We start from the raw sequence: 19,286 nt of genomic DNA on the forward strand, positions 1-19,286 counted from the left end.
CTACATTTTTCACTTTCTAATTATTTAAATCTGGAAGCTGCTCTTTCTGTTGTTCATGATTCATTTCACTCTAAATGGCTGAATAGAAATTATTGGGATTGAAATCGGATATTGATCAGTGTATATAGTATTTATTAAAGTGAGGAAAGTGTCAAATTATTGATTAATTATCTGGTCTACCTTAAAATCATTCAATAACTACATCTTATTTATTTATTTTTTTTTGGCATAGCATCAACAAAACTGAACTCTCTTTTCATGTTTTCCAAACTGGAAGGATGGAATAAATTTTTCCATTACCCTTTTTTTTCTTCTTCATAGCATCTGTTTACCTGCTTTTACTCAGCTTCACAGTCAGCCTTTTGGCAGCTTTTATGGGCTCAGCCGTTGGGAACTCCACAGTGATGTCTGTTTTAAACCAGTTTCAGTGTGAAGTTCTGATTGATTGGCTTTACAACAAGCTGAGAAAATGCCAAGCCCATGCTAAGCTCTGGAGGACTTCATCCCACCAGCTCTGCTGACAGAGACAGAACTCCATACTGAGTGTAGAAACGTTACCAGTGTCTTACTGATATTGTAGTGTAGCTTGTATTGTGCTGTCAGCTGACTAACCACTGATTCACCATTAAATGTGTGTCAGCCTCCTCCTGCTGCTTTGATTATTGACCTGTTTTGGACTACTGACCTGCCTTTGGCTAGTTGCCTTTGGAACAGTGGACAGTGCCAGATACACACAAGGCTCTATGGAGCTGGAATGTACCAGTGGCGATTGCAGTTCTTGACTCAAATCAGCGTTCCTGGCGCATGCATTCATGTCTTATTCAAAGATCTCTGGGCTTTCTTGCTCATCCCGCTTTGCCTCGTGGTCCATGCCCAGTTCTCTCAGCAGTAAGAGGAATCACTCTTAGCCTTCAGCCCTCCTAGCTCAGACTAGAGCTGGACAATTTGTCCATATTATATTATTATTATTGTGTCATGATACATTTCTATATTGTGTTTTTTTTAGTAAAGTCACACACTAACTGCACATGTACAAACAGCATGATAAATATTAGGAATCAAAAATAATCAAAATCCAGTTTTTGCTACACCAACTCATGCATGCAGCAACAGAGGTAGCTATATTTACTGCAGACTCTGATCATATGACACTATGAGCCTGAAGTGAGGTACATCAACCTAGAGTGAGGAAGAGAGAAGTAGAGTGAGGTAGATCAAGTTAGAGTGAGGTAGAGTGAAGTACAGCAAGGTAGAGTGGGGCATAGCGAGGTAGAGTGAGTCAGAGCAATGTAGAGTGAGGTAAAGGGAGAGAATGAGGCAGATCAAGGTAGAATGAGGCAGACCTAGGTAGAGTGAAATAGAATGAGGCAAATCAAGGTAGAGTAAGGTAGAGAGAGGCAGAGCAAGACAGATCCAGGTAGAGTGAGACAGAGAGGAGTGAGGTAGAGCAAAAAAAGAGCAATGTAGAGTGAGGCAGATCAAGGTAAAGTGAAATAGACTGATGTAGAGCAAGACAGAGCAAGGTAGAGTGAGGCAGATCTATGTAGAATGAGGTAGAGCATGTTGGAGTGAGGTAGAATGAAAAAAGTGAGACAGATCAAGGTGGTGTGAGGTGGAGCAGGGTATAGTGATGTTGAGTAAGCAACAGTGAGGATAAATGAGGGAAGAGTGAGGTAGAGCAAGGTAGAGGTGAGGTAGAGTGAGGTGGAGGTCCACAGTTAACACATCAATCACATCAATTTCTTTCATCAAGTGTCAAATAAATCTTGTTAAATCTTAATCCTATTTTTTATGTTTCACTTTAATATTAGGGTATCCAACAAGATACCACAAATCCAAATTGTGTCTATACTGTAACCCCTAATAAATATTGTCTATTGAGAAGATTTCTGTAAATTTCATGATACAGTCATTTTAACCGTACCACTCAGCTCTGTTTTAGACCATCACAGAAAAAGGACGTGCAAGTCGACCTTGGCTGGCATTAGGGTTTGCACATGTTTTGGACCACAGTCCTGCCGTGGGACAGTTGTGGTTTGGGCAGTGATCCGTGCCATGAACAGACAAAGCAGTGCAGCAGTGCTGAGCTGTAAAAGCCCAGCGGCGCTGCACTTTCTGACATCAATTCAGTCTACCTGTTGTCTGCAGACTTTATTACCTGTTATAATCCCTCAGTGAGGTTCATTCCTATTAGTCTGGACTCCAAACAAAGCATAAATTTAAGGAATTAGCATTCATCCTTACTATCCCAAAATACAGTCATTGACCTAACAAGACAATCACTGTTAGAATTATACAAAATTGGAGTGAAAGGATGCATTTATTTGGGAAAACTGTACAGTTGAAAGTAGGCTCTGGTACCTAGCTGGGCTGCATCTAGCCTGGAAACAAGATGAGATATGTTTGGATATGGAGGTATGTATTTTTGTATGTGGCTACAGAATGTTCTGCACATATTGCTGAACTGTTAGTGTCTCTAATGTCTCTATGATTCCTAAATTTCCTTTGGGATCTATCTATCTATCTATCTATCTATCTATCTATCTATCTATCTATCTATCTATCTATCTATCTATCTATCTATCTATCTATCTATCTATCTATCTATCTATCTATCTATCTATCTATCTATCTATCTATCTATCTATCTATCTATCTATCTATCTATCTATCTATCTATCTAGTATCACTTTGCTAGTATTGACCCACGCCCTTGACTGGGCAGAGAAGAAGAAAAGAGGGGGAGCGAACTCAGAGTATTGGGGTGGAGTTCGGGGCAGCTTCGTGGTAAGGCGTGAAGCCGAAGCCCCCCCTCTCATGAAGAGATATTGAGGAAAAAATATAAAATTAAAGAAGGAGGAAGATGGGGAGGAGGTGGGTTCGAGGTTGTTCAACGAGCATGTAGAGAGTAAGTGACGATTTAAATAGGGAAGGAAGTGGGAGGAGTGAGGGCGTGGATCAACTCCCAAAACTTAGTTATGGATACATAACTCCACTTATAGGGATAACCCACTGTTGTAACCGATGGCTCTCCAGAAAGTCCACCAGCAGTTGGGGCTGTTTGTTGCTCCACAGCAAAGGCAGGATTGAAGCGCTCACCACAAGGCCTCTATACTCCAAACTGACCCTCATTGGATTCCAAACAGAACCTAGGTTCATTCATAAAGTTCATACCATTCATTTAATCCAAGTTTCTCATTCATCCCAGAATAGTAATAAAGATGACTGACTGGTTGACAGATGGCAGTTTGTCGAAATGACCTTTCTGCTTTTTTCAGCTCAAGAAAACATTGTTTTTCTGGGAAAAACTCTTCTAGCAAGAGCCAGTGACTAATCAGACCACACCTGAAATCAAAACCATATCAGCCTAAGACATAACTGCATGCTGAGTTTTGCTGCAGTCCATGATGTGTGAACACACACACACATATAGTAATTCAGTATGTCAAATTCTAATTATTATGGGTGTTTTTCTTAAGTTTGACCTCCCATTACTCCAAAATGCTACAGTAAAATCACCTGATTCTTATATCATAAGTCATATATGAAGGCTTCTTCAAGGATTTAATGGTGTAATTTGATAACAGTTAGATTTGCTTTATTTATAGGACATCAAAATCTGAATTATGCTAAACTGAATCAGCATTTTTCCTGGATTTGACTTCCCACTACTCCAAACACAGCTTTGGTAATATCACTTGAAACAAAAACCTTGAATACACGAGAATGAGATCTTTATGAATTTAGTGGTTTGATATGATAAATCTGATGATAAAATGTTTTATAGGACTCCAAACTCTAGTCTATACACAACCAATTTTTGTACATTTGCCATCCTATAAAATTGTTCAAGACTTCAGTAGTGTTATTTGATATTCCTTTGATTTTCTTATTTTATAGGAGTCTAAATTCTGGTGTGTATATATATATATATATATATATATATATATATATATATATATATATATATATATATATATATATATGGTACTTTTGTATTGCCTGTATCTATTAACATACTTTACATATTTTTTATTTTAAATGTCTCATTATTATGATTACTATGATTATTATTATTTTGTGGTGCTCTATACACAGTGCTTTTGACAGGAGCTCCAGCACTGGTTTTAGTACATTTGTCAGCAGTCGAGATGGATGTAGGATAGGGAATGTGCCGTCCTTCAGATCCGCACGCTGCAAATGAGTCAGCGTCCCCAGCGGAGGGGGTCTTGGCTAAATCCTTTCACCCAGAGTCGCCCCCTCTCCCTTCAGCCGGATGATCGCTCTGCCTTCCTTGCCTCTGTCCCTTGGTGACTGAGGCTGAAGCCCCGTTGCGCTAGGCGTGCTAATCGAGCGTGAAGGTTTACTCAACACAGAGCTAATTGGGATTTAATGAAGCAGAGGGGCATGGGGTAATGATAAAAGTGTTAAAGAGGAGGAGAAAGAGGAGGAGGACAAGTACTAGGAAAATAAACAGTAGAGAACGAGGGTGCCAAAGGACAAGACCAAGGAGGAGAGGATTTCAGTACTTCTTAAAAAACGAGATGTGTTAAACATTATGTTATGGGAATATTCTCTAAGACCAGTGTAGCGTAGCGTTAGGATCCTAACTTGCTTTAGGATTTCTGGTCAGTCACCTCATTCTGCTTGAGGATTTTGGAAGCTCCGGACTTAATAGTATGTTGGCTTATGGGAGTGCTGGCTTATGTAGATCACCTTAATTACTTCAAACAAGTCAGTTAAACTTATTTGTTAGATTTCTTTGAGCAATGCTATAGAAGAACTCTAACCACAAATAAGAAAAGGTTGAGACAGTGTGGGAAATTCAAATAAATAAAAAACCCTGCAAACACGTCTTAAGGTATGCAGAAGTACGAGATTGTTGTTGTCACATTTTTTATTGTGTGAAAATTTTCTACACGTATTTTATTTGGAACAAGTCAGGACTGCAAGCAGGTCAGTCCATATTTTGAAGCCATGCCTTTGTAATATATGCAGCACTGGTTTTGCATCGTCTTGTTGAAAGATGATTAAACATCCCTGGAACAAATAGGAACAAAACACTGCGACCACTTCTTTTGGTCAGATCAAATTCTGCTTTTTTAGTCTGGACAATTGACACTAAAGCTACGTTTACATTACCAGGCTAAATGACTCAAATCTGATTTTTTGCTCAATGTGGCTCAGATCTGATTTTTCTGTGCGAATGTGCCAAATCTGATTTTTTCAAATCAGAGTAGAGTCACTTTCATATGTGGTTCTAAATCTGACACATATCTGATCCATGGACATGTGACATGAATGTGAACGGTCAAAACAAAATTTATGCACCTTTTTTTAATGCATGCGCTACGTGCTTCTCTCTCATACCCACACATATCTTGGTGCAGCTGTGCAGCTATAGCTAAAAAAAAAAAAAAAACAGCAAAAGCAAACCGTCTGGCCTTTTTTCACCTCCTCAACCTGAGCTTGAACTTCAGACCAGCTGTTTGCTGTTTCTCCACTCCAACAAAAGATGCTCCACATATGAGCTGCTAACTCATCCATTTCCCTTTATAAAGCTACGAGTCGTCTCTCAAATATGACGTTTTTTGTTTTTGGTGAAATGCCTCATATCGATGTGAGGCATTTCAGGGACAGATTTGTTCACATTACACACAGATACAGCTCACTAACATTTGTGAATGTGAACCGTCAAGATAGCCAAATCCTATCCAAGCAAAACATTTGAGCAATGTGGACTGTGATGTGAATGTAACCTAAGTCATCATTCATATCTACTATATTGGTTAGGACCAAACTAAAAAGTTAGATAGTCAAGGCCAAAGAAAGTTGGTGTTAAATGATTCTTTGGGCATGTTCACACTTAAAAGTGTTGACCGAAGTCTGAAACGTTTATTTTTTACACTACTTCCTGTACTTGACACTGGTTTATTGAATGGTGGGTTTCAGACATTGACAAAGTTGACTTTTTTTTTAGATGTGCTGAATTCGGCCACCCCCCCCCCCCCCCCAGAATCCGTCTCCCTTTGAGTGCATACATGTCTCGCAGCAGAATGTGTGTAACCGATTCCTTTGAATTACTTTTATTTCTGTTTTATAAATAGTGAATAATCTACAGTTACAGTAGATACAGGAATCACCAGCACTGTAATCTGTCACGCTAATCCTTCTGCTTGACAAAAGTTCATTTAAAGAGAGGAGAGTGCGATATCGGCACAACACCAGTTCAATTTAATGCATGACTACAGCCTATATGCCTTACCATCCTGTAAATGATTTGAAAGTCTGAGTGATCAAAAAATAATAATATATGTTTTCTCACTGCAAACGAACCGAGACTAGACCAAACTTAAGTAATTTGGTCAGAATTGTGGTCTAAGGCACATTTCACACCTCTGACTTTAGTAGTACACTGACTGAAAAGTCAAGTATGAAATCACATGTCCACTCATCTGTGTGCTATTTAAACTTTAATACTCCAATATTAGTTTTTAAAAGTGGTTTGGGTCGTCGTGTTCAGGTACAAATCTTTTTACTTATTCAGTTATTCAGCAGCGCCGGGAGGAATAATATGTTCCGCTCTAGAGAAGAGCACACCCAGCACTTCCAGTTCCCAGATCCACTAATGAGCCAAAAAATGACAGAAAACAGAGTCAAGAAAATAGGTAAAAGAGAGAAAGAAAGATGGGGTGTGGAAGGAGAGACAGTGGACAAAAAAGAGAGTAGCACAAACAAAAGAGAAATAAAAAGTTACAGAAATGGAGCAAGAGAGAAATTGACTTAGGGGAAAAAAAGAAAGAAGGTGAAGAAAAATGAAAAGAGAATGCAGAAGTAAAAAGAGTAAGAGAGAGACAGAGAGAGAATGTTAGAGGAAGAGAGGTGATGGACAACAAGAGAAAATGGGGTGGAATGAAAGAAGAAAATTAAAAAATGGAGTTACAAGGAAAGGGAGAAAGAGAGAAATGAAGGAAGACAGAAAGTCAGGGTGAAGGAAAAGAAAAAGATAATGCTGGGGTGAAAAGTGTATAAGAAAGACAGAGAAAGAGAGAGAGAGAAAAAGTAGAGAGTAGAGAGGTCAAGAGAGAAATAAAGACAAAAGAAAGGAAGATGGTGTGGAAGAAGAGAGATGATAGACAAAAGAGAAAAAGATGGGGTAAAAAGACGTAAAACCAAGAGAGGATTATTATAAAACAGTTTGGGGAATCAGAGCTGGAACCAGTTGGTTCTGGTTTCATTGGGATGTAAATCAATAGTTCTCTTGATCCCACAGTGAGAACCTCTCACAGGTTCCAGCAGCACTTATTGATTTATTCTTAACCTGCTGTTGCATAACACAGCTAAATTACACGAGAAAGGTGTGTGTGTGTGTGTGTGTGTGTGTGTGTGTGTGTGTGTGGAGGTGTAGGAGGACTGGATGGTTTGTTACTGATTCTACATACATTTGATTTTCCTGCCAGCAGTTCTACAGTAGAATGAAGGTAATGATATCACCTCCTACAGTTATACTGCTCAACCCATCACACTGGTCTAGAGAAACTACAACACTACTATGTTGATACTGTAGAATGCTATAAATGTTCTTATATTTACACAATTTAGCAATTATCTCATTCTTTCCTGTGTTCATTTAAAAAAAAAACAGTCAAAGAAAATTCAGATTCTAACATCTAATGTGGTGGGCTGTCCAATATTGCTCATTAACCAAGGGAAAGGCTAATTCTCATTGAACAACAAGTTCCTTTTAAATTTTATAGTAAGTTAATGGCAAAATTACAGCATATTACTGTATAATAAGAAAAGTTCATGTAATGTAATTTACTGTAATTGCTTTTTTCTGCTATAAATAAATTCATCATAAAGTTATAAAGTTATTTTTTTTTATAACCATAACCGTAATTTATTAGTTTGGGTGTTTATTTCTGTTATATTTACTACATATATATTACAGCTCTGGGAAAAAAATAAGAGACCACTTAAAATGATGAGTTTTTGATTTGACCTAATTCGAAACCTCTGGAATATAATCAAGAGGAAGATGGATGATCACAAGCCATCAAACCAAACTGAACTGCTTGAATGTTTGCACCAGGAGTAAAGCAGCATAAAGTTATCCAAAAGTAGTGTGTAAGACTGGTGGAGGAGAACATGCCATGATGCATGAAAACTGCAATTAAAAACCAGGGTTATTCCACCAAATATCGAATAGTTTTCGTCTGAGAAATGACGAAATTGATATGTGGAGTCAAATATCATCAGCGCCAATTATTAAAACCTGCATGGTGTCACCAATCAAATGGGCTGGTTTAGTAACACAGATGCAGTGAAGTATCATAAAAGAGCATTTTTAATAGTCAGCAAACACAGAATATTACTGCAGATTCGCTACAGTATGTCGATATGTTGAGTATCGCAGTGTTGCAGAAACCCTGTGATAAATTATAATTAAATAATATAAATTAAAAATAATTACCTGATTTTACAAAGTTGCTCTGCATTGTTCTGTCCAGTGAGCAGTGTGTTCTAGATATAGATGCTAATATTATATTCTATATGAGATTGTTGTAAATTGCCCACCTGTTGTTTCTACCAGTTTCTACCCTAATATCACAGGGTAAAACCAGCCCCAAGGCTAACTGGAACAGAGCAGTGATGAATATGGTGGCTGGTGACTTATAAGTTACTTAAAGTGTGCAGTAGGTGATGGGCTGTGATTGCAGATGTCTATAGTGTGTAGAGTTGTGAGGCAGGTATAGGTAGAGGCTATAAAGTGGTCAGTAAATGGATAGTAAGCATTAATTGCTCCTGTAGGATTTGCTCAGTAGAGCTTTCGGCATGCTGTTCTTGTATCGCGCCTCATCTTCTGGTAGAAAGTAGACGCAGAGTCAGGAGGGAATCTGCTCTTTTCTTGCCGCCCTAATTATTTGCTCTTCAGAACACAGGCTACGCGGAGAACTCCGCTGGATGGAACGCTGTTGGACTAGGAACCAAACCGGCGCTCAGATAAAGACTGGGAAGTAGAAAAGAAGTAGATAAGTTCGAGAAATCCAATTAGAAAGTGCTGTCGACAGACTTTCTCCCCGAGAACATTTTAATTCACTTAGTGCGGTTTGAAAGCACGGGCTGGATCTGTGGCCTGATTCTTTCACTGTGTGAATACTTAGCCTAAAGATGGAGATAAGTACTGGTACAGTTACATGATCAAAAAAAAAGATCTCTCTTTCTATTTCTCTCATACCCTGTTCTCTTTACAACAGCTTAAGGATGATCATTAAAGTGAAGGGAAACAATTTTCCTCTTACCCCCAAAATGTAGTCGATCATTCATTTATAATTGGAGATTCAGTTTTTAAAGTTTTAAGGTGTAAATGTTTTCAGTACCATTATCCAGAAAACATTGTTTCATATTTGTTCATTTAAGACTTGTAATGTAAGTGTGAGTGAGCAGGGCACAATACTGCTGGAAAATGAAATCCGCATCTCCATAAAGGTTGTCAGCAGCAATGCTGTAAGATATAACAGAGTGGACCAACACCAGCAGATGATGGACATGTCTCTCCAAACCATCACTGATCATCAGTAAATTTTACATTTCATTTGTAAATCAAGGGAGCAGAGTCTGAAGGAAGAGTGGAGAGACACACAGTCCAAACTGCTTGAGGTCTAGTGTGATGTTTCCTCAATCAGTGATGGTTTGGAGAGTAATGTCATCTGCTGGTGTTGATCCACTGTGTTTTGTTATCAAGTCAGTGTAGTGTTTTCAATAAAAACCTTACAGCACTTCATGCTTTCCTCTGCTGACAACTTTTATGAAGAAGCGGATTTCATTTTCCAGCAGGACTTGGCACTCTGCCCACACTGCCAAAAGAATCATTGGGTCTTATATAATATTATAATTTTCTGAGACACTGATTTTTGGGTTTTCATTGGCTGTAAGCCATAATCAACAACAATAAAATAAATAAACTCTTAAAATAGATCACTCTGTGTGTAATACATCTATATTATATATGAGTATCACAGTTTGAACTCAATTACTGAAAAAAGTAACTTTTCAATGCTTTTTAAACTTTTTGAGATGCACTAGAACTAAAAAGCCTTTGAGTGTTTTTTTAGTAAAGATAATGATTTATACGGAACCAGGAAAACTCAAAGAAGCATTTAAATCCATAAAAAATAAAATGGTAGGAAATACTGGCAGCACACAGTTGCAAAGTTCTCAGCCAGCATGAAGCCACATTTTCAACTTGTTCTTATGGTCTAAGAGTCAATTATTGTATAAGCTATAACTGCGTACCCAAGAGAAAGTAGCCCTGTAGGATAGACTCCACACTGATGGTGAATTACGGATGGGGGTCATGCTCCATACTCCATATTACTTCTGGTTGGTTTATTTGATCATACCCATTAATATTGATGGTTTCTCCTATTGTCGTTATGGTGATGCTAAATGGTTGCTAAGTGTTGCTAGATAGGATTTTGCTAGTTGGTTGTTAAAGTATCCATTGCATAGTTGCCATGATGTTAGTATTGAAGTGGTTACTATATGATTGCTGTGGTTTCCCTGGTGGTTGCTGTGGTGTTCCTAAGTATTGAAGAATGTTTAGCATAGAAATAACCCATAATTACAACAAAAAGTAACTTTGTTGTGGCTGTGCTCTAAAATAATCACAAAGGATCACCAACATGGGAAATGGTCTGTGATGGACGGGTCTTCAGTCAGTAAGATCAATTTTGACCAAAATAGAGGAAGAGCTAATTAACTGTCTATTTTTACCAGCTACCAGATTGCGCCTGTGAAGGCAGTGTTAGCGTTAGTGTTAGCCAGCCTCTGTTCTCTGTCCCATCATCAGGCCTCTGTTTAATCCGGAAGCCCTGTTGTTTTGTTTTAATATCTGAGTAAATAAAAAACACATAAAAGCAGAGCGAGAGAGGAAGAGTGGTCGTCCCAGTCCAACCTCGGCCCACTTCCACTATCAGCGCTCTGCAGACTGGGCTCCAATCCACAATCCAATTAGTGCAGACAAGTGTATAAAAGACAACGCTCTCTCTCTCTCTTTCCCTCTCTCTGTCTCTCTCGCTCTCATCCTGTCATTCTCTCTATTGCCCCCCCCCTCTCTCTCTCAGTAGGTGATGGGTTTATGGGTGATGGGTAAAGGGTTGAAAGGGAGGATTCTGGACATTGTGGTGCCCGTAATCTGAGTCGGATTCTGGTGGAACACAAGGGCCCTGTTTGCGTTATTTTTACCCATAATCCCTCCACACCGGCTCCTGTACGAGCTCCAGTCCCCACAGGCTCAAACCTGAAATCTGTACTGTGTGAATTGGAGCACACTGACCACTGTCTCTCTCACCCCTTTCTATTTCTCAGAAAGCATCATATCTTTCACTGTCTTTCTCTCTCTCCCTTAGTTGATTTATTTGGTGGTGTGTTTACACTGATGTGAAGTGGCTGGGTGAAAAAGCAAATGCTGTAGCTGTCCACTGTCATTACCACACACTAAAGATCCATTAGACACAACAGCACTGGCCTGAAATGTGTACAAATTACCTACGGTTTGTGTGTGTGTGCATTTGTGTGTGTATGTGTACCTTGTGATACATATACACACTATTGTGTTTACATTTATGTATGTATGAGTGTGCATACACAGTTGTTCTATAATATTCCTGAATATTCCTACAGTATTCCATAATATTTCCATTCTTTCTACTCAGAATTTCCATTTAACATAATACAGTAAGTATTCACAGATAGTGGTTGCTATGCAGTTGCTATGGTAGCTGATGTGGTTTACTGTGTTTTACTAGTGTATTTGAATCATTGGGACATGCAAACCTTGCACCCGAGGCTGGTAACTCTTGTGCAACAGAGGTCTCTCTAGGTAACTCTTCTTTTACTGGGCCGGTCCTGATGAGAGCCAGTTTCATCATAACATTTTTGATAGTCTTTTGGTGGGATTTGATGGATAATTGAGAAATTTAAGTAATTAACTTTTGATAAGTTCAGCACAGCTGTTAACTTAAAGCCATTTCAGGTGACTCTACCTCATAAAGATGACTGATGACTGAAAAAATCCAGCCAATATGTGCAAAACTGTCATCTAAACAAGAGGTGTCTACTAATCTAAAGAATCTAAAATATAAAGAAACCATATATATAGAATCCAATTAGTGCAGACTGGTTTCTTCATATATGAAGAAACCATATTCTGGTTTCTTCAACAAATTTTGTTTACTTGATAATTCCATATGTTTTTCTTCATAGGTTGGATGACTTTAGTATTTGTTTACAATTTAAGAAAAATTTAAAATAATACATTTCAACCACTGTATATAAGGTTTCTCCAATCTTTTGACTAGTAGTGTAAATGTCAATATAACATCAATATTTTAGCCAGTCTAATGCATCAGTAACGATGCTTACATTTACAACAGACTGCAACAGATTAATGTACGCTACTCAAAAATATATGTATATATATATTTTTTAACAGCATTTTGCAAAGTTTCTGACTTGAAGAACAACTTGCTAAACCTAATATACATCTCCCAGATTAATTAAATTATACCAGAAAAGTGTCAACTTCCATTAGTATGCTATTATATTATTAGTAGTAATAAGAGATTTTAATCTTATAGTAATAGATTAATAGATTGTTTATTACAGTTATTTCTTGGCAGATGCATCATTACTGTAACAAGCCTTTTTTCACCCCATTCATTCCTATGGGAAACATTCAAAGAAGAAGAAATGCTATAAAACGAGTAACAATACACCATAACTATAATAAACAGAGTCTAAAGCTACTGACCTATAGCAGCATAGAAACCACAGCATTATTCCAGCTGTTGGGCCCCAGTGTTACCGTTTATCCAGCTGCTGTGCTGCAGTATTTAGTGTTATCCACATTACTGCTCCATCTGATCCCATTATTGCAGACTGGGAGTGAGGGGCAGACGAGGGGGTACGGTAAGCGGGGTGATTATGTTGCATAAGGCAGAATGAGTGGGTGAGTAGTGTGTGTTTGTTTGTGTGTGTTATTTTTGAGTTGGATGGTGAGGTGTTTGAGGAGCCTCAGGCTTGTTTCCACACCCACAGTGGGCTGGGGGAGAGGGAAGGGCTCTTTAGACGTTGTGTAACAATCTTCTCTGCCTCCAGCGAAACGTCTCCAGCACCCAGTGCTGCGACTGTACACGTGTGTGCATATGTGTGTGTGTGTATGTTTATGAGTGTGTGGATAATTGCCTGTTATTTTATTCCTTACCAAAAAAGCTTTTGTGCAGCGTCCAAATGGTTGTGTGTGCTCTATTTTAGATAAAAATATACAGTATTTATATCATGCTTATTATTTTAGATTAGAAAAGGCTGAGAAATATTGGCACAATTAAAAAAAAAACTATATTTAATGAAAGGTACAATATGTTAAATTATAGGAGATTAATTATGTTTTGTACCTATTTTTAAATAAAATAGGTACACTACATTGGCAAAAGGATTCGCTCACCCATCTAATTCATTAAATTCAGGTTGCCATCACTTATATGACCACAGGCATATAAACTATAAAATCAAATACCTAGTCATACAGACTGCTTCTACAAACATTAGTGAAAGATTGGGTCTCAGGCTCTCATGAGCTCATTAAATTTCAGTGTGGTACAGTGATAAGTCCAGTTGTGAAGTTTCCTCACTACTAAATATTCCACAGCCAACTGTCAGTGATATTCTTCTAAGTAGAAATGCTGGGAATTAAATCACTTTACGTAGACAGTTAATTTGCATGGTGTGCAGTGGATATTACTGGTTTAATAGACATATGTGTTTGAATCGCTGTAATGTGTCTCATACCACCTTCTGAAGTGGTTTGAGTGATCAGATTTGATCAGTTTTAAATGCGTCTTGGGTGAGTTTACACTGGTATTTTTTATGTGGACTTATTCAGATATAATCCTGATATTCAAGCTGTATAAAGTGACCAGGTGAATGGTGCATGGGCTCTAAAGTTTTTCTATTATTACTACTATTGCCAAGACTGCTTTTACAGCACTACTGAATGTAGAATCATATTTACTAAGACTAAAATGAAAATAAAACTTAAAAAGAGAAATGCCGACAACTCTAACACGGCGTTTTTCAAAACCATTTGATGACCTCTTTGATGCGCAACTAACATTCAACTAACATTCAACTACATGTCTGTTAAATGCAAATGAACTAAAAGGTGAAAGTGATGATGATTCTCTATTGATTATAACCCTACATTCAACTCTAATCCAAACGCTTATCTTAATATTTTAGGATTGGGTTAAGGGTTAGATTTTAAGCTTAGGTTAAGGTTAAGGTTAGGGTTAGGTATAGGGTTCGATTCTATTTTGAATCATTTACATTCAAAATATGGTTATGTTATATTCAATGGACATTCAATTCAGTGTTAGTTGAATGTCAGTTGAGCATCAACAAGGCCATAAAATGGACCATCCAAATAAAGTGTTACCAAATATTTTAAATAGTTCCTGTAATTTAAACCTCAGTATTTAATATCAATTTACAATGTTATTTTAAGCCAAGAAATTACATTATTCAATTACTGTTTATTAGTCACAATTCTTGATTCTTTTTTTTCTCTAGTTAACACATAATCTATGTAAAATTTCAGTGTGCATTAATATTATCCTTTAAGCTACAGTATTAAAGTATTCAGAAGGGCTTCCAAATCCACATTATCATTACCAGAGTGGTAGATGATCTGCACTGTCAACATCAACACTGAAAGCCCGGATAAATTGAATTTACTTAAAAAATTTGAGGAAACCGGTTGCCTTAAAAAAAAAAAAAAAAGTAATGGGTAATGAAAACTTGAGTCAGCATAAATTAAAACATCAAGTTATTACAACTAAAGGGGAAGTTGATTTCACTTTTTTATTTTTGTTATACTGTAAGAATGGATAAGATCAGTTTACTTAACATTTTTAAGGCAGCCAGTTTGCTCAAATGTTTGAGTTGAATTTACTTAAAATATTTGAGAAACCGGTTGCCTTAAAAAAGTTAAGTAATGGGGAATGAAAAATTAAAACATCAAGTTATTACAACTAAAGGGGAAGTTGATTTATTTCTAAGGTAGCCCAGGGGGAATCACTACATACTGATGGTGAGTGTCTGTCAGAAACTGTTGGACACACCCAGTATGCAAATAGATGGTGACAGAATCCAATGGAAAAGAAGCTGTTAATGACAACAGACTAAACTCAGTTATTATAAGTTGGTTCAACTCAAAGATCTCAGTTCGAATGTAAATGTGCCCACAAATGTTCAACTAACTCAAAGTAGTTGAGTATTGTTTAGAAATATCCAATTTTATGTAAAACAGACTTAAATCATTTGAGTTCAAACAACGTATGGGTTTACAGTGCAGTTTCCAACACCTGATTTCAGCATTTTACAGTCCAGGGAGTTTTATCACTTAAATCAATCAGCTGAATAAATTTGTCACCTGAATAAACGATTCCTCACCGAGAACCAGGCTTTTTTCAATTTTCAGGATGTATTATGAGGCGCAGAGATGTGTCTATTGGCCTCTCTAGAACACACACAGGTAAAGTGATGATTTATGCAGTAAATATTTGTTCCTTAGGGTTTGAGAAACATTAAGCACCGCGTATCATCTGCTGAAGGGTAGGCTGGTGTCTTGTGTGAGGGAGAGATAGTGTGTGTGTGTGTGTGTGTGTGTGTGTGTGTGTGTGTCTAATATAGTGCCTGCAGCAGGTACAAAGACCCAGCACCACCCCCCACCCAAAGTAGCCTCAGCACAGACTGTCCTCTTCATCAACCCGGCTCTGATGAAGACTCTTCAGGCTAACTGTGCTGCAAACGAAGCCCACACGTGAGAGGGCACACTCAGAGATATGCTCTCTGTATCTATGTCTTTGTCTATCTCTATCTCTCTCGAGCACTCTCCCGTTTTCTCTGAGAGGCAGAGCATCTTCACAAAGTCTTCACTTTGAGGCTGTGAGAGACTCAGCCTGTGAGTCTGACTGTGCTGTGAGTTCAGCTCCCGGTAGGCGCAGCATCACTGGCTGTTAGGAGGATGAGTGCGAGGTTGCAGGCGAGCTCCGCAGTGTTGCATCAGGGAAGCTCTCGCTGGTGTTGAGTGAGAGAACTCCTCGTGTTCTGCTCCACTTCTGGAATTTAGCGCAGATCTGTTGGTTCTGTGTCCCAGACTGTTCCCTCAGGCCAGTCTGTAATCGACTCCATCCCTCCGGGTGGAGATTTTGAGATCACAGGAGAGTAATAATTTAATCTCAGAAGAGGGACACTTAGTAAAATAATGAGTGAGACTTTTTTAGATCGTTTTGTTTGAGCACTTGAGATGCTTTGTAGATTAATTTACGTTTAACTAGAACTGTGACAACAACACTTTTTGTTTGTACAATTTATTGGGTAACACTTTACTTGGATGGTCCATTTGATGGCCTCTTTGATGCTCAACTAACATTCTAACATTCTAACATTTAACTGCATGTCTATTAAATGCAAATGAACTGAAAGGTGAAAGTAAATGATTCTCTATTGAATATAACCCTACATTCAACTCTAATCCAAATGCTTATCTTAATATTTTAGGATTGGGTTTAGGGTTAGACTTTAAGCTTAGGTTAAGGTTAGGGTTAGGTGTAGGGTCAATTTTAGGGTTGATTAAGGGTTAAGGTTAGGGTTAGGTTTAGGGTTAGGTCCTATTTTGAATTATTTACATTCAACATTAAGTTAAGTTAAAATGAATGGACATTCAATTCAGTGTTAGTTGAATGTCAGTTGAGCATCAACAAGGCCATAAAATGGACCATCTATGTAAAGTGTTACAATTTATTGTGCCAAAAAGAATTGCAATAAACCTAGGTGCAAGGTGCAAAAGGATACAAAGTCATTTCTTAGGTTTTGGGACTCCAGCAGAACACAGTGCTGTCCTTGGATAACTTGCTGTAATATATGGAACCAGTAATTCTGCTGTTTAACACGCAATCCTGAAGGAGAAAGTCCGGCCATCTGTTTGTGAACTCAAGATCAGATGTACTTGGGTTCTGCAGCAGGACAATGATCCAAAGTACACAAACAAGTTCACCTCTGAATGGTTAAAAAAAAAAAAGGTTGGAGTGGCCTAGTCAAATTCTGATTGAGATGCTGTGGCTAATCTTAAGGATCAGGATGTTTATTCTGGAAACTCTCCAATGTATCTGAATTAAAACAATTCTGCAAAGAAGAGTGGAGCAAAATTCCTTCACAGAGATGTGAAAGACTCACTGCCAGTTATTGGTAATCACACACACATGCTGCTGTATTTTTGTTCACCAATCAAATCAGTGCAACATATGCACAGCAGATATATTTACTAGGGGTGGGCGATATGGCCCTAAAATAATATCACGATATTTCATGGTATTTTTTGCGATAACGATACTCTTGATGATATGACAAAAATTTCAAGAATACATTACTGCAGAATACAAAAAAATGCACTCGATATATCTCCATATATCCAGTGCTGCAGTAAAATTAATGATACTGGACAGATATTATCTGTCTCTAGTAGATATATGATGGGAAATGAGAACAGTGTGAATTTTTCTTTTGCTAAAAACAGCTGATGTGATAATTAGAGGTGGGTGATATCGCACAATATTTCTGGGTTTATTTTCGTTCACAATATTCAAAAATGTTGGCGATATTATTGCGTACAATATGATATGGCACACCCCTAATATTTACATTAGAGTGAACAAAATAGTAAATTAAAAAAGAAAATTACAGAAGAATTGTTTAGAAAAATTATGTAGAAAAAGAGAAGCTCACCTTTTTTTATATAGTGCTTAATTCCTGATTGATGTTAACCACTAAGGTGTTTGGCCAGGTGGCTCATACTGTATATTGGCCAATTAGCTCATGTAACTTAGTGCTAGTTACAGTATATTTACTGTAGGTAAAACACTATAGGTAAAAAGGCATAAATCACCTTGCAGCACCGATTGTTGCTATTGCCACAAAAATACTATCATGTAACCTGCTCTGCCCTGCCAGCAGATGGGTCCCAATAAAGCAGCAGCACAATGTGGCCAATTACTGTGCTGTTCACCTCCCAATCACAGTGCTGCACATCGACCTGCCAGCTAAAAATACCTGCAGCTTCAGCCCCCGTCCTCTCACATTTCTGAGTGTGTAATTCTAGTTTGGCTGGCATCCATTTTTGCCTCAGTTGTCACTTATCATCTACTCACTACTGTGTGTGTGTGTGTGTGTGTGTGTGTGTGTGTTTATGTTCACAGTTGAGCGATGTATGAGTGTAATGCAGTCAGGCACTCAGATGGTGAAGCTGAAGAATGGCTCCAAAGGTCTGGTCCGCCTCTTTTACCTGGACGAGCATCGCTCCTGTATCCGCTGGAGACCGTCACGCAAGAGCGAGAAAGCCAAGAGTAAGACGTCTCACACACACACACACACGCACACACATGCACAAGCACACACACACACACACATTTAGTTTTCGTTTTCTTTTCTGTTTGTCTACATCTTGTATCTTTATTTATTTATTTATTAATCATATTTTTCACACTATAAGGCGCACCTAAGTTCCTTTCATTTTCCCATAAATCATCAGTGCGTCTTTTAATCTGGTGTGCCTCATGTATGAATTTTACTAGTCAGGTTGTAAGCAGCAGTAAAGACACTCTGCTGAAGTACAGCCTTATTCAGGAGTTTCAGTTCAGTTCTCCAGCAGTATTAGCATTAGCTGCTAATGCTAGCTCTTTCACCGTTCAGAGGTAAGAATTATTGGCATGTAGCCTGCTTCTAATCTCGGCTAGCATTGCTGAAGCAGCATTAGCATTACCCGTTAACTGCGCTAAGCGCTAGTTAGCTCTTTCACCGTTTAGAGGTGAGTATGTGTTGGACTGTAGTCTGCACATTTACTGTGTTAAAACAAGCTACGTAGCGTAGGACGAACCACTAGATAATATCACCCATGTTTACCAGAACACTAAGGGTACCTCAGTGTATTGGTGTTGGGAGGCATTAGCCGATAACCGTGGCTAGCGCTAGTGGTTAGCTGCTAATGCTAATGTTGCTGCACTCAGCCTTAGTGGAAGTAAACAGAAGCACCCAAATAACCCAAATAAAAATGTTTTTAGGAGAGAAATCGGTGTAGATTAAAATTTAACACGTTTGCCATTAAAAGATCATGTTTTTTTTTTTTTTTTTTTAAGAATTACAGTTTTGTTTACTTAGCTTAGCTTAAT

At 38.1% G+C, this 19,286-nt stretch overlaps 1 protein-coding gene and 1 long non-coding RNA gene across 6 annotated transcripts in view; one reads left to right on the forward strand and one right to left on the reverse strand.

The window, feature by feature from the left end:
• Window positions 1–8,156, reverse strand: part of LOC125804584 (uncharacterized) — a 432,046-nt gene extending 423,890 nt beyond the window's left edge. Inside the window, exon 1 of the long non-coding RNA XR_007440702.1 lies at window positions 8,015–8,156. This is a non-coding gene — a long non-coding RNA (uncharacterized LOC125804584). The remainder of the gene's footprint in view (window positions 1–8,014) is intronic.
• plch1 (phospholipase C, eta 1) overlaps window positions 1–19,286 on the forward strand; it is a 150,075-nt gene that overhangs the window by 61,135 nt on the left and 69,654 nt on the right. For all 5 annotated transcript variants that reach the window (XM_049483588.1, XM_049483589.1, XM_049483585.1 and 2 more), the window contains one exon: window positions 18,318–18,464. In XM_049483588.1, the coding sequence (XP_049339545.1) occupies window positions 18,318–18,464 (147 nt within the window). The remainder of the gene's footprint in view (window positions 1–18,317; window positions 18,465–19,286) is intronic.

This window comes from Astyanax mexicanus, chromosome 9 (genome assembly GCF_023375975.1).
Source record: "Astyanax mexicanus isolate ESR-SI-001 chromosome 9, AstMex3_surface, whole genome shotgun sequence".
In the NCBI taxonomy this organism is placed as follows: Eukaryota; Metazoa; Chordata; class Actinopteri; order Characiformes; family Acestrorhamphidae; genus Astyanax; species Astyanax mexicanus.